At 33.3% G+C, this 20,569-nt stretch overlaps 2 protein-coding genes and 1 non-coding gene across 3 annotated transcripts; 2 read left to right on the forward strand and 1 right to left on the reverse strand.

Annotated features, from left to right (window-relative positions):
* Positions 1–2,114: 2,114 nt before the first annotated feature.
* On the reverse strand, positions 2,115–4,793 carry LOC132054564 (F-box/LRR-repeat protein At3g26922-like). Its single transcript, XM_059446546.1, has 4 exons — positions 4,678–4,793; positions 3,361–4,531; positions 3,088–3,279; positions 2,115–2,530 (listed from the first exon to the last, which is right to left on the reverse strand). Exons 2-4 carry the CDS (start codon positions 4,510–4,512, stop codon positions 2,321–2,323), a joined length of 1,554 nt encoding a protein of 517 aa, XP_059302529.1. The 5' UTR covers positions 4,513–4,531; positions 4,678–4,793; the 3' UTR covers positions 2,115–2,320.
* Positions 4,794–12,959: 8,166 nt separating this feature from the next.
* TRNAK-CUU (transfer RNA lysine (anticodon CUU)) lies at positions 12,960–13,032 on the forward strand. Its single transcript has one exon. It is a non-coding gene; the product is annotated as a tRNA-Lys (tRNA).
* Positions 13,033–15,791: 2,759 nt separating this feature from the next.
* LOC132054565 (uncharacterized) lies at positions 15,792–16,717 on the forward strand. Its single transcript, XM_059446547.1, has one exon. The coding sequence runs from the start codon at positions 15,927–15,929 to the stop codon at positions 16,479–16,481; it is 555 nt and encodes a 184-aa protein (XP_059302530.1). The 5' UTR covers positions 15,792–15,926; the 3' UTR covers positions 16,482–16,717.
* Positions 16,718–20,569: the final 3,852 nt, after the last annotated feature.

The following is a 20,569-nucleotide window of genomic DNA, read 5'->3' on the forward strand; positions in this document are numbered from 1 at the left end:
TGAAAATCATTTGAATTATCATTAGAAAATTTATATTATGGATAAAGTCAACGAATCGAAATCATAACAGATAAAGTTAAAAATAAGAAATATTGAACAACAAAATAATTTCAAGCTTTGGCAATGTAATGATACCAAGTAATAAATATAATACCTATAACGATAAACAAGGAATACAAACGTAAAAGACTTTAATGTAGAAATATAGAAGAATATGACTTAACAATATATAAAAAGATTAAGCATAAAATTAAATAGTTAATACTCACGGCGCATCACGCGGGTGCGTATACTAATATATATATATAAAAGGAGGGTAATCTAGCTTAATATTAAGCCAAGTGGCGTAATATGAACAAGCCACTTGGCAACAAATTCTACTTGCATTAAATTTTAAAAGAGATTATTAATTACACTCCAAATATTACCATATGAAGAATCAAGTCATATAATTTAAAAAATATTCATATAATATTATTCCTTATATGGACTTTAGAATATTTACAATTAAAAAATTACCATATAAGAAATAATATTATATGACAAAGAATATGCAGACAATACTTTTCCGTTTGAGGTAACTAGAACATTTTCAACTCATGTTATCATATAAGGAATACTAGGATATTATCGGCACATAATAATAATAATAATAATAATAATAATAATAATAATAATAATTTAGATGAAATATTAACAAGGGGTTAGATCCCGCCTCGAACAAAGGCATAGATATGCTAATCTTAACAATTGATCTTGGAGACGATGAAAGTAGTCAATGATTTAGGACCATTGATTAGCTAATGAGCAAACATGCATACATCTTTTCTCAATATTGTTAGCACTAATGAGGTCTCCAAAATATTTTCAAAAGTTTGAAATAGTGAAGTATCATTTTTAGGTAATAATTTCATCACGGTTCTTTTCTATATAGGCCCAAATCACAATATAGATCTCCCTTATGTATAGATGAGTTATATTATTGTTCTGTTTCTTCGGGATTTAATGCAAGAGTTTGATCACAAGGCTTGAAGGTTGTTGTTATAGTGTCAACTTGATTAGCTACTTACAAAATGGACTAGAGGTTTTTTTTTATCTAGACTATCATTGAGTAATGCACAAATGTTTTTATAGTTCTCATAGATTAATATTATACATGTTTTTCGTACTGTCTATAGTTTGGTGTAAAACAATTTTCTATTTCTATTTTATAGATATAAGTGCTTGAAACTGAACCATTTGAAATCTCGAATATTGAATTTACTTATTATTTTAAATTGTGTGGATTCAAAATCTCATGATGATGTTGGCATTAGGCAAATTAGAAAATTAAACTGTGGGCATCACTAAGATTTTAAGATGAATTCAAACTTTTTGAACTTTCAACTTCTTTCATGTTACGTTATTACGATGTTGTGTTAGTATAATTTCTTAATATGTTAACACTATTCAAGACGATCAGAATTTAAAGTCTAGATTGTTACAATTATCTCTCTAAATAAGAGATTTTTTGCTTTTGATATGATCTCGCGCACGGTACGTATACTAATTGAAAATAAAATACAGGTCTAGACTCTAGAGAGGGTCGGAACTCGTATACTTGCTGCATATAATATGTAAATACTAACTAATTTATAACAAATTTAAAACAACTTCTCCATTTTATACTTTGATACGCATGTTACAATATAACAGTCTCTCTACCTCTCAAGACAGGGTAAGGTCAGCGTACACTCTACACTCCCCAAACCCCACTTTGTGGGATTTCACTGGGTCTGTTGTTGTTGTGGCAGTAGTATCGCTTTTCTGGAGCTGCTCCCTGTCATGGGACACTTGCTAAGGCTTAAGGGTAGTTCGACTTAAGCAGATGATTCAGTACAGCTATTCATCTCGATTTTCAATTAGCTGAAATTTTTGCACTTCTTTTCCGTCATTTAATATGTAGTCTACCACACTTAGTGTCAGTCTGCAGATGAAGATGTATTCTCCTTGCACTTTGTCTGTCCAACTTTGATATGCAAGTTTTTAACTTGCAGTTGATGTATATATGCGAAGTTATACTAGGAAAAATGAGGTATGCATGATCTGACACCCAATCCAGAATGTCATGTAAACAAAATGAGAGTGTTCTAGGATAATTTGCTTTAAGGTTTGAAACTTCAAAACCAGAAAAAGAAAAACAGTCATTGCAAACGAATGTCCCACAAGAGATCGCAGCTCCTAGTACACCATCGAAACAAGTCATCAATAAATTTATTCAAAACATTAAATTAGCTAGACGCCATGGAAGAAACCATGGAACTTATTCAAAAGGTCATTTCTAGAAGTGAAGAGCAGAGCTGCATTCTGGTGGATCTTCGATTATGTCCAAAGTATCTGTATTAGTGAGAAAATAGTTTCTCAACTTCTCTAGCTCCGTACGTGTAAAGTTTTGCAATTTAACTTTTTTTAACTCATGCCTCCAACATTTCCAAGGTAGAGATGCACAACAAGGTTTTTCGTCTTCGTTAGCTACATCTCTGTATGTAAACTACAAAACCAGGAAAACCACAACAGTAACACATGTAATAAATATCTTCATAAGCAATCAATCATAAGAACAATATAGAAATGGTTAAACCTCTTTGGTATCAGCTTATAAATAGTGTAACCTCTTTGGTATCCGCTTATAAATAGTGTCAATATGTCATGTATCAGCATGTAGAAGCTTTGTCCCTGCTTCCCATGTATTATGAATTAATACCTTGTGCTAATACAGTTTCTTGAGTTACAGAGCACATAGAAGTTTGTATAAAAATTGTATAGATAAAAACTTTTAATAGCTCACAAGAATCTTGTCACCTCACCAATCCTTATAAAAGGCTCAAAATGACTAGTCTCTAGTTATTTCACATAACTAACTTCTAGGTTTTGGGAGTCTAATCTTCTCATTATAGGACTGTTAGGTAAACAAAAGATTTTAAACCAATCATGAAGGCCTTGTCACTAAAATAATGAGTCAAAAGGAAACTAATTGCAACAAAACCTTAGATATAGAATAAGGGTGCAAGAAATCTTAGCCACTGCTTTGAAAGATAGACATATTACCTTGATCAGGCTATTTAACCTTCGACCCTGGTCAACAGATAGGGTGTCCAATTGAGGAGAAATCCAAAGCAAACTATCAACTACGTCCTTAACTGAATAATTCATCCGGTCCATAATTTTTATGTGCACACACTTAGTGCCATAAAGTGGAGGAAGCAAGTTTTCTCTCATGTCTTTTGGTATAACTATCATCTGCACAAACAAAAATAAGAACAATGAGAAATCCAGAAGTGCTTCTTCAGGCAGGACAAGTAGACAATTTGCTGCACGTACCTCGTCATAGTCGCAGCTTAGTGTAATAGCCCTGGAATTATTAAAGTTACCAAGAGACTCTGTGAGCTTAGAGTACCAATGAGTGTCAAGGGCTTCAGGATCTGGGATCAATTTGATCTTAGCTTCCAGCAATTGCGAAGCTTTCAGTTTGAATATAGGCAAGGTATCAAAATAGCCCAAGAGTCTCTTTTTCCCATGATGAACATCAAAGGAGAATCTCAATAAGCTAGGAGCATCATCCAAATCAACCGCAACCAAATTATAGCATGCATATACTTTCAGAAGCTTAAGCCGGTAGCTTGAAATCTTCACAATCTTCAAGGACAAACAATGATCTAAGTAAAGGACTTCAAGGCTCAGTAGATTTGGGAGAAGTTCCTCTAACCATTGGTCACTGACAGCCACAGCGGTGAGCTTCAAATGCTTTATGGATTTGCAAGCAGTTATCTCAATTACATGTAGGTCCAGACCAAAGGAGCTAATGTAAAGATCTTTAACATTAGGTGCTACAATATCAACGTTCTTGAATTTAGGAGGACAAAATTGCAACTTTACCTTCCTCAGTTTAGATAAAGTTCCTGCAACTTGTAAACTGATTAGTCCATGAAATCTTTTGAAAGACAAAACTTCTAAATCCCTACAAATCGCGCATAGAGCTTGAAGTAATTGTTCGTCCAAAAATGAGTCATCAAGGTGTAACTCTCGCAGAGAATAAAACTTTACACCATTAGAGGGTAGTTCGAGCTTAAATCCGCGTAAACTAAGCACATTTAGAGATTTGGCAGCAAAGATTGCTTCAGGAAACTTGTTGTAAGTGTATACGCCAACATCTAAAAACAACTCTTTGATATTACAGGTTACCAGTACTTTAATCCAATCGTCCACAGCCTTGGACCGATAATTTGGTAAATTTACCCTGAACCTTTTGATAAAGATCTTTTGGTTTAGCCGATTTGCAAGAATTTGATCCACAATGTTTTTTGACTTATGTAAATAATTATCACCAAAATCTAAGCAGGAGAGGGAAGTCCAAGCACTATTCCAAACCTTAGACAATGTACTAGTTTTAGCAGCCTCTTTAATATAAAGGAAAGACAGAATGTGATCCAAAATTGGCTCTGGCAGCTTGGAAATTTGATCTGTCCCTTCCATCACAAGGAAATGAAGGTGCCTGCCACAGATGATTCACAAGTTGTTAATGGATTTCGGAATTGAAAAGGCCAAACTCCATAAGAAAAACAAATATAAACAGAGACCAAAGTGGGGATTGATTTATAGTAGTATTCTCTTATTGTATGTGAAAATTAAAGCAATTACCTGGTTTGTGGATAGCGCGCCGATGTGCCTACATCGTATAGAAAAATGTAGTAGTATAAGTTGAGTGGGTGGTTTATGGGATTTTCAGTTTGCCAATTCAGTTACACTGATGCACTTCTTAGGGTTAATTATAGTACAATCACCCAACTATATCCACTATAATAGTGAAGTGATAGAATTAATTTTTTTCATCACAAAACGCTACCTATTAATTAATATTACTTATTAAAATAATTAAGTTTTTCCTGCTATAACAGTTGAGTCACTGAACTATTTTTTGTTTTAAAGTAACTGAGTTATGATTTTATCTGTCCTTATAACGGCAAGATAGTACTAGTAAAATTATTTAACTTTACCAATTATAGTGATAAAACTTACACATTAAAATGACTTGACTGTAATAGCAGATTAAACTTTACGTTGTCATGCCTCTCCAGTCTAAGTGCTTTGCAATCTCATTGGAGTATTTGATTGCAAACGTTGCCCTTGGAGTTTAGTACGTGCCCTACTTGTGCACACCCAAAGTTGGAGGCTGTTCGCTTGTGAGGCCATGAAGTTTAAGCGTGTTTATGTATTATGTCATTCTTTAATTCATGCCAATTTTCCTTCCATAAAAACAAATAATTCTAGTGGATGATATTGCTCACATTCTTCAAAAAGTATTATCAGATGTGTGTCGGATAAAATTACTCATTTTTTAAGGATTCGACATGAATGCAACGACATTTTTGAAGGATCCGAAAAACATATCTAAGGAGGTTGAGACAGTCCCTGGTCTGGTTCGCATTCTTTAACAATGACTACACAATGAATTGTCATCGACAGACATGAGCGCAATTTGCAGAAGTGGCAGCATTACACATATAAGGAACATCTACCTTTGGCTCATATCAATTGATGCTGCAGATATAGTAACTACTTATATGCACAAATGAGAAAGTATCTCTAGACTTCAAATCCAGTAGACTGGAGCCTATGGATTAAAACATTTGAATTACTTAACATAAAGAAAAAGAATGTAAAAGCTGTCTTTAAGAAGAGCTTTAAGGTGGCATTTTTTGTTGAAGTGAGATTTTGAAAAAAAAGTGTTTGTTTGAACAGATTTTACAAAAAATCGTAGTGTGCAAACACAGTTTATGAATGGAGACCCTCAACTCACATTTTTCAATCTTCATACTGAAATCCTTCACGCGTATGGTTTTACCACACATGTATTCTCATTAATCAGGTCAGGATGTTTCTTTTTTTTTAAATGGTGGGTCCAAGCCAACTTGCTCGCAACTTGAATACTACCTTCCCGGGAGCGGATGTAGAATTCCAGAACTGGGTTCCAGTACTTCCGTCGTGAAGCATCAATTCATTAAAATTGAACCACATGGTCAGATTGAACTCATAATTCTAAAAATACAACGACTTCAACGCAAAAAACCTTAAATGTTGAACCCATAGAGTTTAAATGCGGGATGCATTTCTATATCTTACCACTAGTACATGTACTGAGTGATCTGCTCCTAGAACATCATCAAAACCAGTCATCCAGGAAATGTCCAAGACATAGAATTAGGTGATCAGCGATCTTCAATTATCTCCTCCTCCAATATATCTGTATTTGTGAGAAAGTAGTCTCTTAACTCCTTCAGCTCCATACATGTAAAGTTTTGCAATTTGACTTTCTTTAATTGATGCCTCCAACATTTCCAAGGTAGTGATGCTCTTCATCATCAGCTGCATCTCTGAATGTAAACTACAAAACCAGAGAAAAACAAGTCGGAATCAATTTCGTACAACAGGGCCAGAGGTAATAAATGTCTTCATGAACAATCAATCATGCAACCAATACATAATTGGTTAATTTTGCATATGTTGGTTGGCTAACCTTTAGGTTTTGGATAATCTTCTCATAATTGGACTGTTAGGTGAGCAAAAGATTTTAAACCAGTTATGAAGATTCTGTCACTAAAATAAAGAATCAAAAGGCATGTAAAGGGAAACTAATTGCAAGAAAGCCTAGTTACCAGCAATCATTTCATACATACTACAAAGACAATGGCTTTGAAAGATAAAAATATTACCTTGATCAGGATAACTTTTAAATCTCTAGTCTGGCCAATAGATAGAGTGCCCAGTTGAGGAGACATCCATAGCAAACTATGAACAACATCCACAGCTGAAAAAATGTACCGATTATCCACTTTTACATTCAAACACTTAGTACCATAAAGTGGCTGAAACAAGTTTTCTCTAATGTCTTCTGGTATAACTATCACCTGCATAAACAAAAAGAAGAATTGACAAATCCAGAACTGCTTCTCAGGCAGGGGAAGTAGATAAACTGTTGCAGCGTACCTCGTAACGGGTGAAGCTTAGTGCAATAACACTGGAATAATTAAAGTAACCAAGAAATTTTGCGAGCTTAGAGTACCAACAAGTGGCATCTATATGCTTATCGGTACACACAGTGCACCATGAGTACAGACTAACATTTGGGGTCAATTTGAACTTAGCTTCCGACAGAAGTGAAGCTTTCAGTTTAAATGTGGACATAACATCACAGGCTAATCCCCTTCCTCCTCCTCCTTCATATAAATGAATATCAGATGAGAATGTTAATAAGTTAGGAGTATCCAGATCAACAGCAATCAGATTACGGCATGCGAGTACTCCCAGAAGCTTAAGCCGGTAGCTTGAAATCTTCATGAACCTCAACGATGAACAAGAAACTAAGTAACAGATTTCAAGGTTGGGTAGATTGGAAAAAATGTTCTCTAACCATTGGTCATTGACAGCCTCAGCAGTGAGCTTCAAATGCTTTTTGGATTTGCAAGCAGTTATGTTAAATTGTTAATTACATGTAGGTCATGACAAGAGGAGCTAATGTAAAGGTCTTCAAGATTAGGTGCTACAATATCAACCATCTCCAATTTAGGAAGGCAATATTTCAACTTTACCGCCCTTAGTTTCGGTAAAGTTCCAGCAACTTGGAATGTGACTAGCCCATGAGAATACTCCAAATACAAAACCTCTAAGTCAATGCAGCTTGCGCACAGAGCTTCAATACACTTATCGTCCAAAAATGAATCCTCAAGGTATAACTCTCGCAAAGATGAAAACTTTATGCCATCAGCAGAGGGTAGTTCGAGCTTGAATCTGCGTAAACTAAGCCCCTTTAAAGATTTGGCAGCAAAGATTGCTTCAGGAAACTTTTCGTCAGTGTCTACATCAAGACCTAAAAACAACTCTTCGATATTCCAGGCTACCAGTTATCCACACACTCTAACCAATGTTGTGGTGATGTTAACATGAACCGTCGAATAGGGATCTTCTGCTTTAGCCGAGTTGCTAGAATTTCATCCACAATGTTTTTTGACTTATGTAAATAATTATTACCAAAATCTAAGCAGGAGAGGGAAATCCAAGCACTGTTCCAAACCTTCGACAATGTACTAGTTTTCCCAGCTTCTTTAACAACAAGGAATGACAGAATGTGATCCAAAATTGGCCCTGGCAGATTGGATATTGGATCTGTCCCTTCCATCGCTGACAAAATATTTTCTATAACCTTTAACAAAGGGAGATGCCTACCACAGAATATGATTTAACTTAGAATATTCTGTCGTTCATTAGAATATGTTACTGAATGAAAGCATTATGTCAATACTAATACCAAATGATAATTTCAGAAAAGAATATAACAATTTATAATTCATTTTTCTACACTACCCTGACACTCTCCTTCTGTCGCGTTTATTATCTGCACTTATACCAGAATTCCAAATTTGTTTAAATTTTTAGTAACAAAATTAGGGCCGGTTAACCAAGTATAAATTGCTTCTGACTGCATAATATCATCACCCCATATATTTGCGGACCTTAACTTCACAACTAGCAAGATTATTAAATGTTCTGTTGCAGATATTCGCACTTGTCTAACGAAAGATTTTGCTAATTTCCTCTACCCGAAGTCTTTTTTTGGGCCTTGCAATATATGACGTAGTATATGATTTAACTACACACTGATCATTAAGACACAATATGCATATATAAAAGTAGAGATATTGAGTAGGGTTTATAAGTACATACCGTAGCTATGAGAACTATGATAGTATGATGCAATCAGCACGTACAAGAATGTATGCTAGGGTTGTGACAAACAAGGAAGGTGTTGGCCTCTATTAAATAGAGTGTGTCTAAGGTATATATCTATTGGATCTTGTTAAATTTTTTATTTAATTTGAGTGTAAAAATATAAATTACTTTTTTGGTGAAGATCATTTACATCCCCATTTTTGCTTTAAAAATCAAACTCACCCTCAAATTTCAACAATAAACATTCTCCCTCTCCTATGTCAATTGACTTATTTAAATGCCCATATCAACCATACATTATTTAGCCTTTTTTTACTTCTTTAAAATAATAATTTTTTTTTGTAATTTTTGTAATAGACTCTCACCTATAACAAATAAATATTATTTGCGGGACAAGAAAAAAGGAATAGTGAGAAATACTAAATATGTAATAAGTTAATGTCATTTTATAATAAAATAAATGAGCAGAATAAGAAAATAAATTTCATTAATAGTTAATACTCTAATATTCTTGTAGACAAGTGAAAATAAAATAAAATAAGCTGACAACTTTACAAACATCTTTCAATGCAAGTAATATAATAGAGGTAGATTTTATAAAAAATCCTAAAAAGTTATCTATTTATATTGTACATGAATCTTAAATTACATTTAGAAAGTATTCTATTAATAACAATTGTAACTCGTTGATCTATTATGGTCGATAGAGAGAATAAAAGAGAAGTAGAACTTGAATATAAATAGATGTGCATTTTTATATACATACATACACACTAAATGCACATAATATTAAAATGACAATCACAAAAAATAGCATTAGATTTTGTAACAAATTCATAAATGAATTATTTTACTTATAATACTAATGAACTTAAATAAAACTTTATAATAAGATATAAAATTATTTAAATTATATGTAGATGTTAGGAAAATATTACTGGGTATAAAGGATCTTGTTTATGCCACAATTCATTACAAACAAAATATAGGAGTGATTTACCCAAAAAAAATAAAAATATATACGAGTGATTTACAAGAATGATCTTGAAGGCCGCCGGTCTTGAACTTCTAACCTCGCTGGCTCCATGGGCAAAATTTCAAGTTTAATATATTTTGACTTTTTATCTTGAAGGTTTATCCATGGGGCAAGCCGGGGATCAAGTTCAAGACCACCGATTTCTAAGATTATTTGTTGTAATTTCCTGAAATGTATATTTTCTGTATATGCGGAATGTGCGTTATGGCCTGGGCGTCTGATAATGGGCCTGTGTAGTTTGAATGTGCTTCGTTGTTATACTTATTAAGACATTAGACATGTCTAATTTGCTAGCAAACTACATAACTGAAAGAAAAAAAGAAAAGAAAAAAAAAAAAAGAACAAAGAAAGTAGGAAAGGGAGCGATTTGATTTGTGGAATGTAAGAGTTCAATAATTGATCACTATTCTGTAAACTCACCTAGGGCTATTCACGGTTTTGATTAAAACCAAAATCAAACCGAATAAAAAAATCGACATTTGGTTTGGTTTGGTTTGGTTTTAAATTTTAAAAATTGATAATATTTAGTTTGGTTATGGTTTTATTAAAAAATAACCGAATAAATAACCGAACCAAACCGATAAATTATATTCATAAATTTTATAATTATTTATATGTATAATAGTAGTTTTTCATAAATATTTTATACCTTTTAATCATTGATTTGATTTTGGTCTACTTATTTCACATGATTGTTTAAGACCCATGATTTCTAGATGAAAGAATGTTACTTAATGTAATGGAGGAGTTGTTGCTTTAACCATTTACGCAATCGTAACTTGAAAGATGACACTATCACTAATAGTGAAAATGTTTGTATGATATAGGTTTTACCTTAAAGTATAAATAAAAGTTATCGTTTGAACCAAAAAAAAAAAAAAAAAAAAACATGTCTTTTTCAACTTTTTACGTGTTTTATTGATAGTCTCGTAAAATTTCTTAGTATAAATCGAAAAATCGAATCAAATCGAACCAAAACCGACAATAACCAAACGGGTAGTTATTATTTTATTTGGTTTGGTTATGGTTTTAGGCGTTTTAAACGGTAAATTGGTTTGGTTATGATTTTAATCAATAACCGACTCAAACCGAACCATGAACACCCTAATTACTCACCCCCCACACTCTAGCCCACCCCCCAAAAAAACCCAGGTTTCTTTCCTTGTTGTCGCTTTCGCTTTTGGAGTTACTCTGTCTTTTAGATTTTCAAAAGTTTTACAATTTGTTACTGAAAACCTAGTTATCTTTACACCTTTATTTACGTGCAGAAATAATCATAAATAAGACTGCCATTATGTATAAGCGCACTTCTTTCTCTACTCTCATCTTCCCTTCCAAGTAGAAGTCTATTGAGCGATATTGCGATAAAATGCTCAGATAATTTAATTCGGATACAAATATAGATATATTGTGCTCGGTACAATAAAACATATTCGCGCTACAAATAACAAGGTTAACATTGAGGTTTATGTATATTTATGCCTTAAGCAAATCAATTTGTGTTTACCCTTAATATTAACAGAGCTTTAACGTGAAATGAGTGAAATCTGCATATTCAAAATTCTTTGAAAAAAAAAAGTCTAAATTTATCTATCAACTTTTGACTATAGTTTAAAATTACCTTCATATAGGAGCTTCATTAGGGGTCAAGGGAAAAAAACTTTTACAAAGAAGTTGAAATGAAAAATGACTACAATGTGTTTTTTGACAAAAAATGTTGTACAGTCAAACGTTTCTATAAGGATGTAGTTTGTTCGAATTTTTCTAGCTACTATAGTGAAATGCTGTTATAAAGAATACATAATATAACATAACATGAAAGCCGATTAAACAAGCAAAGCTATATCATAAGATCACCATTGTGCGCTACTAACTATTTTCACTAAGCTTTGTAGTCTAATGCAATCTCCATTAGGACTATGAGCCCATTTAAATTAGTTGATTAAAGATAGTTGATAAAACTTATACAATTTTATTTAGGTAAAAGTGCTGAATTTGATATAATTTACATAATTTTGTACACTATTGAAATACAATTCACTGCAAAAATGGGTGATAATATGAATTTTAATTAGAAAATATATCATGCGATAAAAACTGGGGCGTCTATATGTACAATTATTATAGTATTAAAGCTATTTGATTGGCAAGATCACTAGGAGAAGTTCCCGACATTAAAAGAGTATTTGATAGGCAAGATAACTACAAGGAGTTCTCTCAAATTGATCAAAACATAAAAACTTTGGAAATAAAGAGAAGATGTGTATCAATATGATGCGCAACACCAACAATGAATCCCAACTTGAAGTGTTAAAATTGTATTCCCATTCCTTTTGGTAATTAGACCTACCAAAGTCTAGATTATTACATCCGCATACAAGAAACACAATTTGACTGGGTAAGAAGAAAGAAGCCTATGTTGATCATTTGTGGAGAAAGAACAACTTTATACTATAATAAAATACTGGCAAACAGCTTGGCATGAAATAAATAGATGAACGACACTAAGTTTTGACAAATTAAAAAGGCAGTGGACTTTCCCCACCTCAAGGCAGCCTTCAAAAGGATCACCGTTCTAAAAGAGCCATTGTGGAAGACAAAGTCAATAATGCACATGCTTTGGCCTGGAATAGACTTCCCATTTTCTGATGAAAAACCATGCTAATTGGGTTGAAGTTATGTTCATTGGCGGTGTAAAATCTTTTACACAATTAGATTACTTACAATTCGAGTTACAAGGTACTCCTCTTTTAATTTTGTGTGACATAGTTTGGCTGAACATAAATTTAAGAAAGAAGTAAAGACTTTTGAAATTTATGATCTTAAACATGTCATAACGTTTATAAGTCTATAAAGCTTTTAAAAGAAAGGTGACATTCTTTTCGAAAGAGTAATTATAATGGGAAGTTTAAAGTTACGTTAAATTATTTCCAAATAAAGAAATGTAACATTTTTCTCGAAACAAACTAATAAGAAAAGAGGAAATAGTTCTTGCTAGTAAATCTCTATAACAAGCGTTAATTGATAGTAAAAATTATAAGGTTGAATGACTAAGAACGAATGAGCAAACACTAAAGCACAAAGCATTAGCTAAATTTGTGCATCAACTTTTACTGCATTCCCAGACAACATATGGTAAGATAGGAAAACCTTGTGACAAGCCCGTCTAGCTCAGTTGGTAGAGCGCAAGGCTCTTAACCTTGTGGTCGTGGGTTCGAGCCCCACGGTGGGCGTTTTATTTTAAGCTTTTTTTGTCATATTTTCCTTTTTTTTTTTCTTTTCTCTTGTAATAGATTGTTCTTTGCATTTTAAAAATATGATTTTTATAGTTCTTTCATTTCATCCAACTCACTGGAATTCGGATTTTAGTGTTGTTCTTTTGCTCATGCTCGTGCAAGTTTGCATGAACTCTTTTATGGTCTGCCAGGAAAAAGAAGAGGAAAATAGTGGGTGGCTAAAGGTACAGATCTACAAAAGTAGGGCTCAATCATAGAGGAAGGAGTCTATATTTTATAGTAGTATGTAATAAGTTATGCAAAATACAGAAAAAGAAACAAACATTTCTTTTAAAACAAAAACTGCATGTTCAGTATGATTAGAGGATATTATGTGTTCCCTAATCCATTATGGTTATTAAAAATAGTGTAAGAAGATTATACAGGATGAGGGTCAGCTGTTTAATTTATGTTCAGATGTGTTCAAAATAAAAGGCCTGATCATGAAGCTTTTAGATTAATTAACATCTAGACATACTGAATTGCACAGCACTGTTGGATAAGTGAACTCCCTTTAAGTAAAAGGGCCCCCATAAGCGATATTAAAAAAATTCAGCTCTACTTATTTTATTAGATCAATCTTTGCCTAACAGATGTTATGTGTCCCTGCTAGCTAAGAAACTTTGAGATTCAAATATCTTATATGAGAGTTGAACAATAACTTTAATTTCAAACAAATAATAAAAAATCTTACACTTGTTTTTTCCCCATATTTTGCCAAGCTTAATTAATAGCATGGTACATGGTCATGTTTTGAGTTGTTTTTAATGGCTTTATATATATTTTTTTCTCTTCCTTTATTTGCAGGTATATATAGAAAGAGGACTGTATGAGTGCCTGAATATTCAAAACTTTGCTGAACTTTTGGGAGCCAAGTGAATCAAAGAGAGTCCGATAGTCTAGTATATATGTCTCTTTCGTTAGTAAATTAATTCAGAAAAGAAGAAGAAGATATTAAAGAGAAATCTGATTTGTGGATTTTAGAGTAAAGTAATTGGCCACTTCTCTGTAACCCCCTTTCCCCAGGCCAAAAAAAAAGCTCAATTTTTTTTTTCTTTTTTTTTTTTTTGTGTTGGAGTATCACTTTTGCTTTTGGTGTTACTTAGTAGACGTTTGGCCATAGAAATCAAAAACTTTTTCACTTTTTTTTGGAGTTTTGGAGTTGGAGTTGGAGTTGGAGTTGTGTTTGGCCATAGTTTTTGCAAATAGTATTTTGTTGTTGAAATGCATTTTTTCAACAAGGTTTTGGTTATGAAAAAAGTAAAAAACAAGGTTTTGGTTGAATTTTCATGGCCAGACACTAATTTTTGAAAAAAGTGAAAAAAAATCCGGAAAAAAGTGAATCGTTCTTATGGCCAAACAGGTCCTAATTTCTCTTTTAGGTTTATTTATAAGTCTTAAAATTCATTTTGCAATTTCTCAAGAGGCGAATTCAAGATCTAAATTAGATAACTTCAACCATTATATTCACACCAATAAACCCAATGCACTTTTGACACTATGAGGTATAAATTTTAAGTCTATAGAAATGTTAGCGATTATTTACACATATGTTTATGTTCCGTGCCAAAATGATGAATTTGGTTAAACTTGGTGAATATACATAAGATCCTGCTCAACTCATCCTCCCCTCTAAGCAAAAGTGTCTATGCCTATATTTAATTAAATGAATTACACCAAGCTAATGCATAACAATATGTAGACTAATCAATCGATGTAAATGATTTTAAATCAATGTAAGTGTAGACTAATCAATCGATGCGAGCAGATGTTTTCGGTATACTAAAACATATTACTAGGGCTTGCTGTGAAAAGGACCACTTTATTTTTAAGGTGGTTAGTAAGCTGGGGCAGGTCCTGCCATGAAGGAGATGTTCAATTGGTCAGTAACTTCAACAGAGAGCTAGCCACCCTTTTATTTGCACCTTTCCTCTACCTTCAGCAGCCTTTTAAAGTAATTGTACCTTTTAAAAAAAAAACTTTTATGGAGTATAAAATTAATGCAATTATAGCTTTAATCATTGTTCTAAAAGAAGTTTGAGGAAGGCAAAGTCAATAATGCACGTATTACTATTCCGTGGCAAGAAATAGACCACGCACAAAAACGTACTACTCCTATTTTTTTTTTTTTTCCTTCCAAACAGTTCGTTCCTTGGCTACTGCAGGTTCTAAGGAAAACAACTAGATCGATCGAGTCCTACTTCATCGTCAGAAGTACGTAGTATTTTAAGTTGGCTTTATATTCCTCTGTGTTTAAGGATGGATTCATATCTGCAAATGTACGGTATAATTTCTGCGGGAATTCCCTTCGTAAATAATTTATGCTTAATATTATCGTTGATCAGGCAATATTTCCTTTGCCGGATAATTTAGCGTTGGAAAAGGTAATGTGAATGTTGGAAAAACACTGCTTCCCAGTTTAGCTTAATGTGAGTTCCAAATACCAATAGGCCTCAAATATCCGATCCACGTGAAAGGAGAGGAAAAACTATGTCAAATTTTATAATGAGTGACAATGACTTAAGGGACTCTACTAAAGATGGTTGTACAGAACCACCACTTCCTCTTTTAATAATTGGACCATTACAATATTGAATCAATTAGAAATATACGTGGTCCGCGCCAAGCGTGTCAACTTTAAAACTTAAGCATATAGAATACTTCACTGCATCCTCTTCCTCTATATGAAAGGCCCCTATATATAGCACTCAGTTCATTGCTTCCACATAAACTCACATCCCTACCAACTCTACTCAAAAGAGCTCTCTCTCTCCTTCATAAGAGAGTCAACAAAAACTCACAATCCAAAAGAAAAAACTGCACGTGATTATAGAGAGACAGTATTTAGAAAAATGGATCAAAATTTGCCAACTATTACAAAAAAGTTCTGGAAGACAGTCCGCGTGGCTTACTTCATGTTGAGAAAAGGGCTATCAAAGAGAAAACTAATGTTTGATCTCAACTTATTTCTGAAACGTGGCAAAATTGCAAGCAAAGCCGCCATTCAAAATCTCATGTTCCACGGCCATTATACCCAAGGCCACCAATCATCTTCCAAAGAGTACTATGAGTTCAGCTGCAGTAACAGCCCTGCTTTCCACCTTCCCTTCAACCTCAACAAACGCAATAAGCATACTCACCATGCATCTGTCATTGAAGACGACGACGTTATAATGATGAACAGTGCCGTTTTGAAAGCATTGGAAATGCTTCAGAGTGAAACAGCATCACCTGCTTTGCCTGGAATTGGGAGAACTCCAACAGTGAGGCAATTAAGGGTAACTGACTCGCCTTTTCCTCTAAGAGATGCTGACGGTGACATTAGCCACGTAGACGAGAAAGCTGATGAATTCATTTCAAGATTCTACAGAGATTTGAGAAGATCAGAGGCTTCTGCTATTGCTTGATACTTATGTTTTAAGCTTTAGTTGGCTATTTTTCTTTTCCGAATATATTCATGCATGTTGTAGTGCAATAATATAGAAAGAGCTTATATATGCATAATTGGGAGCTGTGAATCCTGCAAATTAGTTTGTGGTTTCCATTCTGTCTTCGGGAGTTTTTTCCCCCATAATTTTCTTTGTATTCGGGAAATTTTTGCAAGAAATAGAAAGAGAAAAGTTTTGCATCCACAAATTCCTACGAGTTGGTCATCTCTCTTAATTTGATTGTCGACTATTTGTTACTTTCTCAATTTTTCTCGAGAATAAGAAAAGCAAAAAGTTGAAGTTTACAAGTTCAAACTAAACATGGACTAGATGGGCTCAAAGGAAGGAATGATTTTTAACTTTCTAAAATGAAGGACTCATGTAACAACTTGCTAACGTGAAGGCACTTAAAAGTTAAACTATTTGTTGAAGTTTACAAGTTGATGCCCTGATTAACTAATCAAGGCACTTATGGAACAGAACGGACCTCTGTGAATCCACCAATTTTCCTAAATCAAAAACGGTCTTATGTTCATAAGTGGAAACATGTAATACTCTGTGGTATTTAATCTGTAGCTCTCTTTTATACTTTGTTTGCAATTACTCTCTCCGTCCCATAATACGTGTCACGCCCAAAAATTTTTGTCTCATAATAAGTGTTACCTTAGGAAATTAAGGCATAAATTGACTAATTCTTTCCAATTCTCTTTCTTAGACAATAAAGTAACATCTAAATGATGATTGGAAAAGCCACATAGTAACTTGGTATTGTTGGATTCCCAATGTCAAAAGGTTTACTTCTTGTGCATGCTCTAATAAAAAAGTATAATTAATTTATTTTATTATATAGGGGTAATTTGGTAACTTCACATTGCATTATTGGTTTCTTAATATGTGTGTTTTTGACTAAGATGACACTTATTATGGTACGGAGGAAGTATTTACTATAGTGGGTAGTGAAGCAACTACTCTGCTTTTTTGGTTGGCCATCTACCTTGAGCCCCACCTTTGGAAGAAACATCCTATTTTATTGATGCACTTGATTGCTTTTTAATTTGAGAGAAATTGCGGTGCTTACTAAAGTAAAGCATACCTTAGAGTGATACCTGATTTTGAAATCAAAACTACATGGTGACAAGAGCTTTTAAAGAAAATGCACCATCGGCCTACTTAAATTTCTAAGTTGGGTCATCTGAAATGAGGATAGTTAAAAATTATACAAGGAGATAATAATCTTAGTTCAAATGTCAGCATATTCCGTATTTGTTGTAGTGTGACAAATGTCGAACACAACTTGAGCAATATAACATGAGATTCTAAATTGAAAAAATCAAGAATTTGACTAAATATATAGACTCTCATATGATAATGGAATTGACCTGTGACCTAACTGAATCGCAAATTAAAGCTAGATTATAAGATAGTGATTGTCCAAAGCCATATAAGAGATAACATCTCATTTCGCCACCAATATGGTACACTAAACACTAACTTGGACAAAACCAAAATAAGAAATCTGGTATGAACGTAGCTTGAAATAATTTTTACAACATTTGGTTAAAATGCATAAATTAATGTTATCGAAACATCGATTACGGATATAGTGAGAAGTGATCATCAATTTAAGAAAAATTGTGTTTTCTGGCAGACAAGGTCTTTTGACAGCTCTAAGAATAGATGATGACTCTTTCTTTTCTATCATACGAGCAAAGCACTGATAAACCATACGACATTAATTAGTGAACAGGTCTTTTTTTGATTTGCTAATTCGATTTTTTCACTAAGTTCGTAATTTCATTTCTCTGTTACTCCAAGTTCCAGGCAACAACTGAAAATTTCAAGTTGAAAGGCTTATTGTTGAAAGAAAATCAGCGAGTCCACCTCACCAGTCACCCCCACCCCGAGCCCATCAAATCCCCACCTCTATAGTGTTATATTTTCAAGATGCATTTAAATGCTTTTGAAATAATTTTTTTTTTTGCTTACTTATCAAACATTAGAAAATAAGCATGAAAACAACTTATTTTTTCAAGAAAAATTTCCTTCGTACCCAAAAAAAAAAAAAAAAAAAAAAAAAAAAAAACACCTTAGTAGGCATCTGGATATGCGGTTTGAAACCATGAGATAAAACCAGCGTTTGGACATGCATTTCTCATGGTTTCAAACCCCAAATCATCCAAAAAGGCACGATTTGGGGTTTCAAACCATGGTTTCAAAAAATTTAATTATAAAATTTGACCCATAAGTTTATATTTTGTAAAAAGAGACTCATAAGTTTATATTTTGTAAAAAGAGAGCCATAAGTTGGTAGATATTTTTAACAATTACTCCCACCAACCATCTACCAACCTCATTAACTTCCATCAACCTTTATTTATGTCTACCAACCTTTATTTATGTCTACCAACCTCTTTAATATTCATGTTAAATTTTCATTTTTATTGAACTAATATTTGATGAATTGATGTTGTATTTTTTGGAAAGGCTTTCTAGTAGTGTATTAATTTTGTTATGAACTATGACTTGCTCATTTGGTAAGATTGTATAAGAATTGAGAATGTTTTGATACTTTTCACAACTTGTAAGGTTTTTATGTCTATAAGAGAAGATACATCTTAAGATATCCAAATTGCATGTCAAACATGGTTTGAAACCATGATTTCAAACCATGTCCAAACGGCTCCTTAGTGTTGGTTTTTTTTCCTCATGTATGTGCAAGTTTTACGTACTCTTTAATTATGATCTGCAAGGAAAAAGAAGAGAGAGATTAAAGAACGCAAAGGAAAAAAAGAGGGTGGAGGGGCTAGAGCCTAAAGGGTCCATCTCTCTAAAAGTGGTTCTCAATCATAGAGCTAGGAAGGAGTTTTTAGGCCAAACAGAGAAAAAGCAACAAACAATTCAAAAAAAGTGATGCATATTCAGTATGAGTAGTGGATAGAATTATGTGTCTCCTAGTCCATTCTATGGTTCTAACAATATTTGCGTAAGAAGATGAGGATGAACATGCCAGATGAGTTCAAATTAATTGAAAGGACTCAAGCTTTTAGATTAATTAACATACTCACATTAGCAGATTGTGTACAGCACTGTACTGTTGGATAAGTGAAGTCCCCTCATGTCTTTAACTAAAAGAGTACTACTATAAATGATACTCCTATTATTGCATCTTCATTTTATTGGATAAAGCTTTGCTTAACAACTTTTGTATAGCTCTGCGATACTAAGAAATTGTGAAATTCAAATATCTATTATCTCAAAGTTGAAGAATAATTTTAATTTCAATAAAGTAAAAAAGAAGTAGAACAAACGTGTACTTCTTGTTTTCTTTCAGATTGTGCCAAATTTAATTCAGAAATAGTTGCATATATGGTACATGGTCAGGTTTCGAGTGGGTTTTAATGGCTTTATATTGATTTTCTGTTCCTTTATTTGCAGGAATAGAAAGCGGACCGAACGTGCCTGAATATTCAAAACTTTAGGGGACTTTTGGAACCAAGTGAATCAAATAGACTCCTATAGTCTAGTAGTAATTTTTTTCCTTTCTATAGTTTAGGTACTATATATTTTTCTTTCCATAACAAATTGCAGTGCAAAAAAATAAAAAAAGGAAAAAGATATTTGATTTGTGGAATCTAAGAGTGTAAATATATAAATGGTCACCTCTCTGTTGCAAATATAAAGAAAAACAAAAAATCATTTTTCTTTCTTGTTGAAGAGCAGCTTTCGCTTTTGGCGTTACGTTTTCTTTTAGCTTTCGATGGAGCAATTGCTATTCCAAACCTAATTCTCAAAAAAGGTTTTTTCGCACGCCACTTTTTTTATTCAGCCGGGGTGGGGGGGTGGGGGGGGGTGTCAGTAGTAAGTATGGGCAACTCTTGGCCAGAAGGGGATGAACAATGTGTAACGGCCAGCCTAGTAGTAATATATTTCACTTCTTATTAGGTCCACTTGGCTTTAGAACGCATGTCTAAGAGGTAAAGCTTATGTTATCAACGTGTCATTTGCTTAGATGTTACAAGTAACTCCAGCAGAAAGCTAGTGTCCATTTCCTTACACCCTCTACTTAC

The sequence above is a fragment of the Lycium ferocissimum genome, chromosome 4, assembly GCF_029784015.1.
Source record: "Lycium ferocissimum isolate CSIRO_LF1 chromosome 4, AGI_CSIRO_Lferr_CH_V1, whole genome shotgun sequence".
NCBI lineage: Eukaryota > Viridiplantae > Streptophyta > Magnoliopsida > Solanales > Solanaceae > Lycium > Lycium ferocissimum.